Source organism: Pholcus phalangioides, unplaced genomic scaffold, assembly GCF_987345545.1.
Source record: "Pholcus phalangioides strain wild (caught in Gottingen) unplaced genomic scaffold, Ppha-v1.0 ptg000014l_1, whole genome shotgun sequence".
NCBI lineage: Eukaryota > Metazoa > Arthropoda > Arachnida > Araneae > Pholcidae > Pholcus > Pholcus phalangioides.
Window position 1 is genome coordinate 11,318,628 of NW_028301607.1, and position 13,792 is coordinate 11,332,419.

General features: G+C 40.2%; 1 protein-coding gene across 1 annotated transcript; it reads right to left on the minus strand.

Moving 5' to 3' along the window:
- Positions 1-1,392: 1,392 nt before the first annotated feature.
- Positions 1,393-6,300, minus strand: kin17 (kin17 DNA and RNA binding protein). Its single transcript, XM_089241739.1, has 2 exons — positions 6,242-6,300; positions 1,393-4,845 (listed from the first exon to the last, which is right to left on the minus strand). Exon 2 carries the CDS (start codon positions 4,837-4,839, stop codon positions 3,682-3,684), a length of 1,158 nt encoding a protein of 385 aa, XP_089097865.1. The 5' UTR covers positions 4,840-4,845; positions 6,242-6,300; the 3' UTR covers positions 1,393-3,681.
- Between the last annotated feature and the right edge of the window lie 7,492 nt (positions 6,301-13,792).

Sequence of the window (13,792 nt, forward strand, 5' to 3'; positions counted from 1 at the left end):
TAGTGTGTAACAGATCCTGACCACTCACCCCTTGTTCAATATTACAGGGGGGTGTGGAGGCTGCAAAATAGGTGTTTGCTCTGGTTGACTAAATATATAGTTGAAGTCCTAGAGATATGATTGAAAACCAGATACGTTAAAACAAGCCATGAGAGATATTCCAATTTTTTATGCATCTTTACAACTGGACTTGAATTGCGTCATGAAAATTTAGAATGTTGTGCTAATAACATAAACACATATAAAAACAATGTTAAATAAACATTATTTTAGTTATGGTTTCATTTATATGACTAACTTGAATAGTTCTTATAGTTGTGATTTTAATTATATTACTGGTTTACTAAATTCTGATGGTCTTAAACTATTACCAAACGTGTTTAAGGAACCCCTTTTTGCCAAAAATTTTGTCTTAAAAGTAAGGGAGAGGGAAATGAGAGTGAGAATTTAATGGCTTCCATGATGAATAAAAAAAAAACTTCGATGAAAACTTTTTTCCCAGATTTTAACCCCCAAAAAGGAGGAATTCCTTAGCTGCTACAGTGATGGACTGGCATCACAACATCCTGTTTCAAGTCCCACTGGCACCACAGTGGTAGTTCCCAACTTTGAGAGACGAATCTCTGTTAAAAAGTCATCATAGAGACGACAGGCCTACAACATATAGATGGCAGCATTAAAAATTCTCACAAAACACTAGATATGCACTCGTACATCCAACACAACTCGATCAGTAGCAAATTGCCCATAGCAATAGACTACAGTTGCGCTCCATTTGAAAGAGGAAAGTTCCTTATACATGTTAAAATATGGTATTTTATTATTTCTAGAGAGTGGTCTTTTAGTGTAAAAAACTACAAAAAAAACCTAATCTTGATTTTTCTTGTGAAATTTCAGGATCATGGGATGGAAGGAAAAATTTATACAATTTATACTTGAATCTATAAATTTCCAAGGTCGAACTTGTTTGACTAACAATCGGTTTGTTTTATGAATTCATCTATGGGAGTAGCAATGCCATGGCCTACTTTGCTTATGGGTGTCACATTTTTTGCTTTCCCGAGAATGTCACCCCCCTTGACGAGGATTGACTCAATCAATTCTTGTCATCATGGTGACCTGGGTTTGGCACAAGCTTTATTCACATGAACATACCACATACATTATTGCTCCAGTAAATTCCCAATATACCATATACCTTTTTTTCTAGCCAGATCCAATTTGGCACTATTTACTAGGGTTACAGACGAGACACCTAAAACATCAATGTTTTAGTGCCAGAGAGGATGATTATTGCAACAGACTGCTGTTTCAAAAATTTGGCAAAAAGGTATATCATATATTGAGTATTAACCATTCCTCCAATCAAATGTTTTAATGGACTAAACAACATTAGCTAAGAAAAACATTTTATTCTCGTCAAAAGTTAAATTGGGTCAATACAATATACAGGGTGAAATGCGAAAAATCTGCCAAAAAAGATAAAACAACATACAACCCTGTCTTATCTGTTATTGAGTTATAGTGGATATTGAATTATATGGATTAAAAGTATGTCCAGTTTGAAAAAATACGAATTTGTGAAGTTTTGAAAGATTTACATGCAAATTAAGTAGGTACCTACATACAGTAAAATCTTGATAAGACTTCACCTCATGTTATCGCAAAAAATCATGATGACTTAAACGAAGTGTCATCAGTTTCAATGTATAATATTGTGAAAATTGATTAAAATATCAACAAAATTTATAGACTGCAAAAGGAAAAATATAAGAAATGTTTACCTTTTTGAGCTGTTATTACTTAACTTACATATTATGGTAACATATACTGATAATTTTTAATTTAGACTAACAGAGCAACTGTTATAATAGTTAGCTTTTCTTCACAGCAGAACATTAATTTTACATACACGTGAACTTTAGTTTTAGTGTTTTAATTCTTCATCAGTAGCTAATGGTACAACTACAAGGTAATCTCGAACACAGGCATAGGAGCTCAATCCTAGGGGCTGAGGCTATTTGAGCCCCCCTCTCCCCTTCCAATAAATTCTGTAAGGAGGCTGTCTCCCCAATAATTTCTGCGGGGGGGAGGGGGGAATGCAATGCAACTTCCAGCGTACATGCTTGAGTCCCGTATATACAGGACAACCAGCAACTTTCAGCCCCTCCACGTCGGCGCCTCTGAACACAGGCTTTCGACTTGAGGGGACTGTAGGAAGGGGAAAACACATATTAAGACTTCAACTTTCAGAAAAAAAAATGTCTGGTTTTTTATATATTTTGTTTAAATTTGAAGCCTTAAATTAGTGGGAGGGCCTATGCAGAAATCAGGTCTAGCTCGAACAGTTCCTAACATTTCAGGAACTTTAATCTGCAAAGGAACTTCCACTGTATCACTTTCTTTTGTTTGAGCTGTTCTGTTTCGGTACATAAGGCTTTTATGGTGACTTTTAAGCATATGGCAATGCTATTATAACAAGCTTTTTTTCCAAAGGATCTATAAAAATAACCTATCCTCTCTCCTAAATTTTTAGTGACGAGTTAACTGAAATTAGCGATGAGTAAACAAGGGTTTAACATTGTTGTCTATGAAAGTTGAATGACTTAACGAGTTTTCACTGTATTTGGGAAGAGCATAATACATCCTATAATGTGTCACCATTTCCATTGGAATATCTGGATTTAATGGCGAGCTACAAGTGCTGAAACATTGGCAAAGTTCAAAATCAAATTGTTGCCAAAATTTTTTAATTGCAAATACACCTTTTTAGCTACAATTAAGAAAATTTGCCAAAAACTTATTCACTGCATCAGCTTTTGAAAGAGCCAATAATAATTTAATAACACAATCTCTATACAGGTGTTCTAGTTCAGGAGAAATTTAACCTTTTGTTTGTGATACATCACTGAAATCAGAAGCTTTTTCGAAGGAGACATTTTAGTAGATGTTGGTCACAATTCAATTTGGCAATCTCTCAGCGCTTGTAGCTCACCATTGCATCCAGGTATTTTGATAGAGGTGATGTCACCTTATAACAATTTTTTTCTGCAAAATCAAATTGCTGCCAAAATTTGTAACTGCCGGTTCCGATTTTTCATTGAATATCTACTTTTACAATGTCGATTTCAGTGATATGTTGCAAACAAAAGGTTAAATTTCTCCTGAACCGTAACAGATATAGTTTATTATAGGTTCTTCCAAAAGTTGGTGCAATGGATAAGTTTTTGCCAAACTTACCGGCTGTAGTTAGAAGGGTGTTTGTGTAATCAGCGATTAAAAAACATTGCCATCAATCTTTCAGCGCTTGTAACTCACCACATCAAATCTGAATATTCAGATGAAAGTGATTTCACCGTATAGGATTTTTTCCGGCTCTTTCTAAGTATGTATGATGTTCAGAAAACGCAAAATTTTGTGTTTCAGGCTTAGCAAATTTTTTGGCCATAATTCATTTTTCCACCTTAAACTTTTTATTTGCAAAAACAAACAAAATACGGTTTAGAGATAGTACAGGGTCGCTATGGTGTTCTATGTTCCGCTTGGGCTCGTCTATCACCCATTTTTGCTCAGCAGATTATTCGCAGTTGATTCCCTTGTAAATGATATATCCCTGTCCCAAGGCAAAAAAAAAATTTAACAATAACGCATACTTACACCCACTCTATAAATTGAAAAAATCTATATTTGAAGTTTACTGACATCTTCATATCTTATGGAATTTAGTGTTCTGCCCCTTAAAGGTCCAGCATCAATTTCGACATTCACACTGTACGTCTCGAAGGAAACGCTTAATAGTTTTGCCACCTCCCCTCTGTAAGCTCCATTAACAATTAGTACTTTCCTTCCGATCGTGGGTATGACAGTTTCGAGATCTTTCTGGTCGAGTTTCAGAATGTCGCCCGTGTCAAGCATTTTGATGATTCCGAGATATTTATCTTTCACCTCTTTGACAACTCCTTTCTTTTTGTGATAACGATCACCTAGTTTCTCAGCAAGGACCTTGACGACAATGCCAGGCATCAACCAATAGTCCTTACGATTCTTTTTTTCTTTACCCTTTTCTTCTTCTTTCATGAGATCATCCAGAGCGGAACGCTTCTTGCGTTCGCCCTCAGATTTTTTCGCCACACTATCGCTTTTCCGGTCGTTCGAAGAATGTGCTTTGACAAGGGCGTTCTGCTTCTCGATTTCTTTTTCTTTCTTTAAAGCTTTCAATTTGAACTCGACCTTGTCCTCCTCACTCTCTTTGATACATTCTGTGTAATTGCTCTCTTTGACGTTTTTTATCTGTTCTTTTCCTCTTTCGATTTGAATCTGCAGGAACTTTGCCATCCGCTCCTCATCGTCCATGTCCATTTTTTCCTTTTTTGCAACAGCTTCCTGTCTCTTAATCGTTTCTGGGTCTCTGTCAATGTAGGTGATGAACCACCCTTTCTCTGTGTAATCAGCAACGACGTGACCTTCGCGTCCCAGCCACTTCACCAACTCTGTCAGCGTTTCCCACTGGGTGGCGTTCATATGAAGATGCTGCCTGTCTGCGATGTACTCTTGGTAAACTTGGTTAGCATGAACACGTTTGGTTCCAAAACGTCTCTTGAGTAGTTCCATGAAACTGTCTAAGAACTCTTGGGAGAAATTATCAATGTACTGATCTGGGTTTTCGGCGAACAGGAGAAGTTGTCTCTGGTGCGATTCTGACATTGTGTGGCATTTGAAACCATTCTCATCACGACACTGTTTCTGACACATCTGGCAATACCAGCGAAGCTTCTGAAGACCTTTTGCTTTGATGCGATTAGCTATCGCTTTAGGCGTGAGAGCTCCATGTTTTGGCATGTTTATCTGTAAAAAAAAAAAAGTATTTTTAAAGAAAAGCATATCAATGTATGAGGGGTTTTTCTATGGAACTTACTATATTCTGGGACCCCGTTTTTTTAAGATTGAGAAAAATCAGCACTCTTCTGTTTGACAGCGCATCAGCTATCACTCAGATTAGTTAGAATATCCGTGCATTCATGATTAATTCGGTAATATATGTTTGCGTACACTCTGTGGTTTCGCGGTCAAAGATTGATATTTACTTTGAGTTTGATCATATTAAACCCACAATATAACTGTAGTGCTGCGATTTCATAAGAAAACTTGCGCTTCTGGGAAAAAGAAAAATTGTACAGTCGCCATTCCACCCACACTCAATGATGTCATATCTTATTTCGCTATAATAAAGTTATCATATAAATTAAAATTCTCATTCATTCTCATGGTATTTTGGGAATCTAAATGACACTCCACAGACCAAGAAATATTCTATGGGTTCAATAAAAACAACTGTGAGAATTCCAGTTTGACAGCTAACATGTAAGAAAATCAATAAAAATGGAAACATTAAATGCATAACCTAAGAGAAAATGAGATATTCAAAACAAAAACCGAAGGGAAAACGCGGTAGACTATGTATGGTACGAGATGAAAAAAAAATGGGTTCAAGTGATTCAAACGCTGTGCTCTTCATTTATTACTAATGAATTCTGGGGGCGACATCAATTTCAAACAAGACTGTCATAAGAGTATCGAGGGCCCGTGGGCACACTGATTTTTCTGAGGCCCTACCTAGCGAATTCTCAAAAAATTTCAACCATTTCTCATTTTTGTGAGGCCCCTCTTTGCTTGAGGCCACTTGGTGCATCCTTGTGTTAAGACGGCGCTGCCTTCAAACTTGGAAACCGAAGAAAATAAGAATAGCATATAAGAGAAAAAAATGGTCTATCAGAAAGAAAAGCACCAAAGAGAAAAATGGTATACTATAGTTGCCCCGAAAAACCCTGACTGCCAATAAAACAATTTGATGCAGTCAAGGTGAACGATTGGCGACGAGAAGAACCGCCAATTCGGCTGGATTATCCTTTGATGAAAATATAATACAAACACCTAAAATGAAGTATGCATCAACAATTATTGGTATAAAAATATTGTTACTACTTGGCGAGATCACGCTAAATCAATATATTTGTGTCTTCCCCCCCATAAGCAGCAGCATCGGAAGTGTTTTAAACTTGTGGGTGCTCGACTTGGTCTTTATATAAGAGATTCTGGGAGTGCTCAATTCGGAGCAGCATAATATTGTGGGTGCCCAAGCACCCACCGGCTCGCGACGTCACTGCCCGTAATCTTGCATTCAAATATAATCCCACATTTGAAGAAAATACGTGTATACAAAAAAAATTAAGTATATTTTTACCGATTTTGGGACAAAGACAAATGTTTACACGCAAATTACGATGCCATTCAGTAGAGTTGCCAGATTTCTAAAAAAAGGTACCCCAAAAAATTTGAACTTCATATATGTTGAAGCAATCTGAACCGAAGGCTTTTGCTGCCATCTATCAAGTAACTTGAGAACTTTACGAATGGATCACAGACAAAATAGGACTAGGAAAGGATAACCTCCTTGTTTGTATATAAATGACCTAACTATGTATTATAAAGGTCAGGGCGGCCGATATGGGCGGCATCAGCTATACTGTCGTCTGCATGCTCCGGTTTGAATAGAAGGGAAAGAAAACAACACAAATGAGAGAAAATTGGTAAAGCGCACGACGCAGTTGACTCCTCCGGAAGCAGTCGGCCAATCACGCCTGACATATTACGCTCTGTAGGAAAACAGTCATACTGCTTTTCTTAAGCCGGGTTTTACTAGGAATAGGTTTGTTGCGCAGCGTGAACGGAATTAGACTATTTCGCGCCGACAGAAACGTGTTACATAATCACGCTACGCGTTTATGTTTTCCTAGCGGGGCGCATCAGATCAGGGCGGCTATATAAAGTATATGGCTTTTGCATCAGCTACTCTGTCGTCTGCATGCTCCGGTTTGAAGGGAAGGAAAACAAAACACACAAGAGTGAAGAGAATATCGGCAAAACCGCAGCGCACGACGCATTTGACTCCTCTAGAAGCAGTCGACCAATCACGTCCGACGTAAAGCGCTGTCGTCAGGCGTATTGCACTCTGTAGGAAAACAGTCATGCTGCTTTTCTTACTGGTGAGTGCACGGCGTGTCGCGCTGAGCGAATCACGTTGCGTGCGGCGCAGGAAACCTGCTCCTAGGAAAACCCGGCTTTATTGGTGAGTGCACGGCGTGTCGCTCTGAGTGATTCACGTTGCGAACGGCACAGGAAACCTGCTCCTAGGAAAACCCGGCTTAACCACCTTGCATCATCATTACTCTGTCGCCTGCATGTTCTGGTTTGAAGGGAAGGAAAAGAAAACACACAAGAGTGAAGAGAACATCGGCAAAACGCGCGGCGCACGACGCATTTGTCTCCTCCAGAAGCAGTCGACCAATCACGCCCGACGTAAAGCACCCGCGTGAGGCGTTGCGCTCTGTAGGAAAACAGTCATACTGATTTTCTTATTGGTGAGTGGACGGCGTGTCGCGCTGGGTGATTCACGTTGCACGCGGCACAGAAAACCTGCTCCTAGGAAAACCCGGCTTAAAAAGAGCTAGTTGAAGAAAAAACGCGCCAATGGCTGTCCAGCAGATGAAACCCATCCGTCGGGCGTGATTGGCCGACTGCTTCTGGAGGAGTCAAATGCGTCGTGCGGTTTTGCCGATATTCTCTTCACTCTTGTGTGTTTTCTTTTCCTTCCCTTCAAACCGGAGCATGCAAACGACAGAGTAGCTGATGATAAAGCCATATACTTTATCTCATGCGCCTCGCTAGGAAAACACAAACGCGTAGCGTGATTATGTAACACGTTTCTGTCGGCGCGAAATAGTCTGATTCGGTTCACGCTGCGCAACAAACCTATTCCTAGCAAAACCCGGCCTTATAGTTCAGTGAATAGAGTATTCCTGATAGCTGAGCGATACATAGCGTTTTATATTACTGGAGGGAACATCCAGCCGCCGCGACGGCAGCGCCATCAAATGCAAGGAAATCACGTGACTCGATGAAAACAAAGTTCTCGCCTGGCAATTAGCCCATAGAAATGTACAGTTTGGTCTCTAAATATTGTGTTTTAAAGATGAAAAAAAAGTATAGTGAACTCATCTAAAGAGGAAAAAAAAAGATTAAATTATTTATTTTTCATTAATACTGGAATAATTTCTTTCATGAATTCTGGAATTTTCCTTCATTAATTCTGGAATTTTCCTTCATTAATTCTGGAATTTTCCTTCATTAATTCTGGAATTTTCTTTCATTAATTCTGGAATTATTTCCTTTATTAATTATTGTTTCTTTCATTACTTCTGGAATTATTTCTTTCATTAATGCTGAAATTATTTCTCTATTAATGCTGAAATTATTTCTCTATTAATGCTGAAATTATTTCTTTCATTAATGCTGAAATTATCTCTTTCATTAATGGAATTATCACTTTCATCAATGCTGAAATTGACTCTTTCATTAATTCTGGAATTTTCTTTCATTAATTCTGGAATTATTTCCTTTATTAATTATTGTTTCTTTCATTACTTCTGGAATTATTTATTTCATTAATGCTGAAATTATCTCTTTCATTAATGGAATTATCACTTTCATCAATGCTGAAATTGACTCTTTCATTGATTTTGGAATTATTTCTTCCATTAATTCTAGAATTTTTCTTTCATTAATTCTAGAATTTTTCTTTCATTAATTTGAAATTATCTCTTTCTTTCATTAATTTGAAATGATCTCTTTCATTTATTCTAGACTATTGTCTTTCATCAATGCTGAAATTATCTCTTTTACATTAATTCTAAAGTAGAATATTTCCTTTCATTAATTTTGGAATTATCTCATTGACGCTTATTAAATTATTTCTTTCATTTATTGTTTTAAATTCCTGTGGATGCCTTAAGAAAATAACGGGGGATTGTGTGTGTTTTTACCGAGTCACGTGATCTTCGAAGAATGATGTTGGGGGGGGGGGGAGGGACACCGTTCTCAGCCAAGGCCATAGTTTCCCAAACTTTTTATTCCATCGCCCCCTTCTTCACAGAAATTCTTTTCTCTCATTGCCCCTAACTCAAGTGAACCCATAGGATCCTATGTTAAATCCGTAGCTTCTATCGCCCACTAGGTGGTGATATTGTCCACTTTGGGAAACATTGATCTACAGGATATCCGTATTTTGAACTTCGCCAATCTTTCAGCACCTATAGTTCGCTATTAAATTTAGATATTCCGATGGAAATGATGACACGTTATAGGTTGTATTGTGCTCTTCCCAAACATATACTTAGTTTGTGTGTAGGTCTTTCAGAAACTTCACAAATCCGGGTTTTTTTCCGGGACAAATTTTTTTTCATTATCGATTATCCACCATAACTCGAAAACGGTTCGAGATAGGACCGGGTTGGTAGGTAGTTTCATGATGCACTTGGGCTCGTCTATCCACCCCCCCCCCACCTTCCGTTTGGCAGAATAGGTCGGATTCACCCCATCCACTCTACTACTAACCAGACACGACCCAGGCTCTGTCCCTCTCGGGATATAAGCCTTTTACCCAATCAGGTTGAGTCGCGCTGGGCGAGAATCAGGGGCGCCGGGCCAGGGCGCCACCCGGAGAATATCCGGAAGGCGCCCCCAACCCTCTATCCAAGACTACAGTCGCCAACAAGCTCCATGCACGGCCCTCAGGGCATCTCAATAAGCAGCCCCCTCCGGGCAGCCACCAGGAGGAGCCCACAAGCCCGAGCAACAGCCCGAAGCAACCCCATCCAGACCCCCGGGACCCAACCGCAAAAACCCCTGGATTTTAATGACAGAAAAAATATACAATATATACATATACACAATATGCATCACACAGTCAACTATTTACACGTGACAGATCCGCCCACGCGACAGCTGCCCCTGTAAGGCGCGGAGTCTTTATGTATTCTGTTCGTTTTCAAAGTCCGAAGACTCCTCCTCTGTGGAAAGTGCCCTGCAGTTTCTTTGTCTTTGCGATCGAGGCGGCTTTCCGTCGGGGATGAATGTTCTCTCGTCTGTTGTTATCCTCTCCATCAATCTTCCAATTTTTTCTTTTCGGTCAGTTCTTTTTAACAACTCGGCTCTCCAAAGGGCCAAGTTTTCTTGTGTAATCTTCCCGAAGTGAAATTTCTTGGTCAGTGGGCATTCAGTGGCACAGTGCAGTGGTGTTCCCACCATTCCACATCTGCAGGCGTCTGTACCCCGAAGGTGGAATCGCTTGAGGTATGCAGGGAATGGCCCATGTTCTGTGAAGAACAAGATCATTGCTCTTGACCACCCCTGATCCTGGAGCCTCACCCTCGGAAGTACCTGGTGGATCTTTCTCCCTGTTTTATTGTTGCTGTCCCACTGCACCTGCCACTGCCGTAGAAGATGTTGTTTTATCTTTGCCTTCGCCCAAGACCTTGGAAATGGAATATTTCGATTGACTTCTGGTCTTTCTGTTGTTGCTTTCGCAAGAGCATCAGCTTCCTCATTACCCCAGTTCCCCTCGTGGGCTTTAACCCAGGAGAGGGCGATACTGGGGTTATTAATGAAAATCTTCCTGACTGCTCTTGAAGCGTACGTTTTGGACAACGGATTTGTGACTGCATGCAGCGAAGAAAGCGAGTCCGTGTATATTTTGACTGGAGGGTTTAATTCCTCTGCCCTCCTCGTTGCCTCTAGAAGAGCCAGCATCTCTGCCTGGAACACGGAAGCCTCTGCGTTAATCTTATGTGCCCACTTGCTGATTATTTTGTTGCCTTCCGTAACGACGTAGGCTGCTGCAGTTCCGTCTTTAGTCTTTGAGCCGTCCGTGTAAATTACTGTCGGCGTTAGCTGTTTGTCATGGTGTAAGCTGATCTGTCCGTCTTTTACCTCTACTGCTGGGTGTGAGGACCATCCGATCTCTCTCTACCCCATCCACTCTAGCATTTAAATCAGAGGCCACAATTACATACACATAGCACTCGCATAATTCGTTTAGTATTAAAACGAATTCAGAAAAATTCGAAAATATAAACAAGAATCGCGAAATAGAAACGAAATCACATGCGAGAAGGTCACTTTAGTAATCTGTGAATATTTCGTGGGTCGCTCAAGGATCTTGGAATGTGCCAATCTTTGGCTGATTGAGTGATCTGTGAATTTGTTGCGGTCCACTCGAGCGATCTGTAAATTCGTTTTAGTTCACTTGAGAAATCTGTGAATGTATTGCGAGTCACTCAAGTGATGTGGAACTGTACCGCAGATCACTTACGCAATCTGGGAATGTGCTGCTTAGCTCACTTTTAAAAAATTAGGTTTGAGGTCACTGGTCACGTCAGATGACTCAGAGGGCTAAACTCCGTCTGCAGGCCATGGATGGAGCATTTATGGTCGGTCTCTAGAGCAGCTATCTCTAACCTGTTGCTCGCGAGTGCCATGATGCTTCTCCTAGGCACCAAGAGTGCTCAATGCTTGCGTCAGATTTATTGCTCGCGAACACATGATCAATGTTTCGATTAGACACTTTGTAAAAATTGCATTCAAGGATTACGGTTACGTAAATTTCAGACATACATCTGTCAAAGTTACCGTAAGAAGTGCTCTTCGTTTGATGATGGGTATAGACCACGGGTCTACAACATTTCTCGAGTCGTGAGCACTGTCAATATCAATTACCAAACGAAGAGCACCTTTATGATAACATTAGCATACGCTTGCCTCAAAACTGTCTATTTTCCTATGGAACATATCTGAAAGAAAAAAAAATCGGAAAGACCTTCTCACGAGCCCCCCTGACTCCCGGGTCCCAGGGCTGGAGACCTGTCAGCACCCCCTCCATGTGGGGGCCATCGGTATAGACAGTCAGGGCCGCAACTAGGGGGGGGGGGGAGCAGGCGGGTTTCGTGCCCCGGGCGCTGGACCAGAGGGGCACAAATTTCATTCTCAAACCTACCTTCGACATTATAAGGGGTGTACCAAAATGCGCACTTGCCCTGGGTGACCAAGCATCTAGTTGCGGCCCTGTATCTTGGACACCTCCCTACATTGGACGGCTTTGAATGGGACCGACAATGTAACGGGGACGAAACGTGCTAGGGGCGAGATGTCGGGGGCAAAGATTCCGTGAACCTAATTTTATAATACTGAATGTTCGTAATATTGTACCTCTACATCTTTGCCCCGTCTCTAACTGGGACAGATTTTAATGGAACCATGGGTGTCCAACTTAGGCAGATTTCACTAGCTCAATATTAGTTGGTGGCCCGCTGTGTCTTCAGGGTTGAAGAACCCTGGTTTAGGTATTAAATAGATTTCATTTTGTATGAACCTAGTATAATTAACATGCCCACACCCGCGAGCCGAACACCTAGCCGGAAATCTTTAGTGGGCTTCCAGGTCAGGTATTTTTTTCACTGGTCCTCTGCAATGAATTTATAGTGTTACGATAAAAAAAAATTGTACTAGGTTCCCAGGCTAGAATCCCACTAACTTATATAGGGAGGGGGCATGATTATTACCTATAAGTAGTGCGTTTTAATATTCTTACTTATATAATGTTCAAAAATCTCAACATGAACGATCAAGGTATTATTCCGCAAATACGGTACTGTTCCTACCAAACTAATAAAACTGTTCCGATTGAAACTAATAATCCACGTTCTAAAACTGCATATATATATATATATATATATATATATATAAGTACTAAATGAAAGTGTAAATAATAAAAGCAATCAAATACGTCAAAAAATACATCGCAATTTATTGTAATACTCCTGTCGCTATATACACGTCGCGAACAAATTGCTCCTTCCACGGTAGGCTACATTCCACTGCTTGCCATCGACAAGGATGAGGTCCAATAAGAATCACTGCTGCTGTACCGGAGAGTCACAACCAACCGCAGACGATCGCCTAGTTTCTGGGATGGGGGCCTCAAGTTCAGGATGAAAGACTCCTCTTCGATGTAGTAGGTCCTCCAGATTGTACCCTCGGAGTTTCCCCGCAAGCCAGGTACATAGGAAGAAAGGGAATAAGAGAAAATATTGATAAAAAAAACACAAACTCTTGAAATGCATTGATTAATTCAATTACTTCCTATATAAGACTTATTCCTATTAATTTGCATTATAATAATGCATAATTAGAAAAATTATCTTAAAGTAATTATTATTTGCATGTATATAGTTTAAGTTTTAGCTAATAAATTACGTAGGCACAAATTTAAAGACTTTTTTGCCTCTCCCCACTGAAATAACACGTAATTCAGAAAATTGAGAAAATTATATTAAGGTAAATAATAATTAATATACTCCCCTCCCTCCACTTCCTAGAGAGTCCACATTGAAAAGCTCGACCCACCAACATGTGCCAAGTTCCGCAGAGGAATATGGACGAGGTACATGTGTGGTTTAGTAGTTGTTATAATAATGATCCTCCAGTGTCATCGGGAACCCTGGGACCCGCCAGGTTTACATTTACACCCGAGAACGACTATCAAACTATGTTACTATGGTAATAAAAAAAGCCATTCGGCAAAAATTTTGGCAATATTACCACCACCAAACCAGAACATGGCTCCCACTCTGTTCCAAGATAGGGTGGCAATATTACCCACGGCTCAGCGAGAAAAAATGTGAATGTGCCTCCGGGCACTTGAAGGACACCGAGAAACACTGCTCTGAATAACATGCTTTCCCCCCCCCTTCTAAAAAAAAACCAATTATTGTGTTGTTGCCCTGGGGTCCAGAGCCGCAACTAGATACCTAGTCAACCGGGACAAACCTGCATTTTTGTGCCCCTTGCCACGTAGAAGAAGCGGTTAAAGGGTGAATTCGGCGCTCCTTCTGGTCCAGCA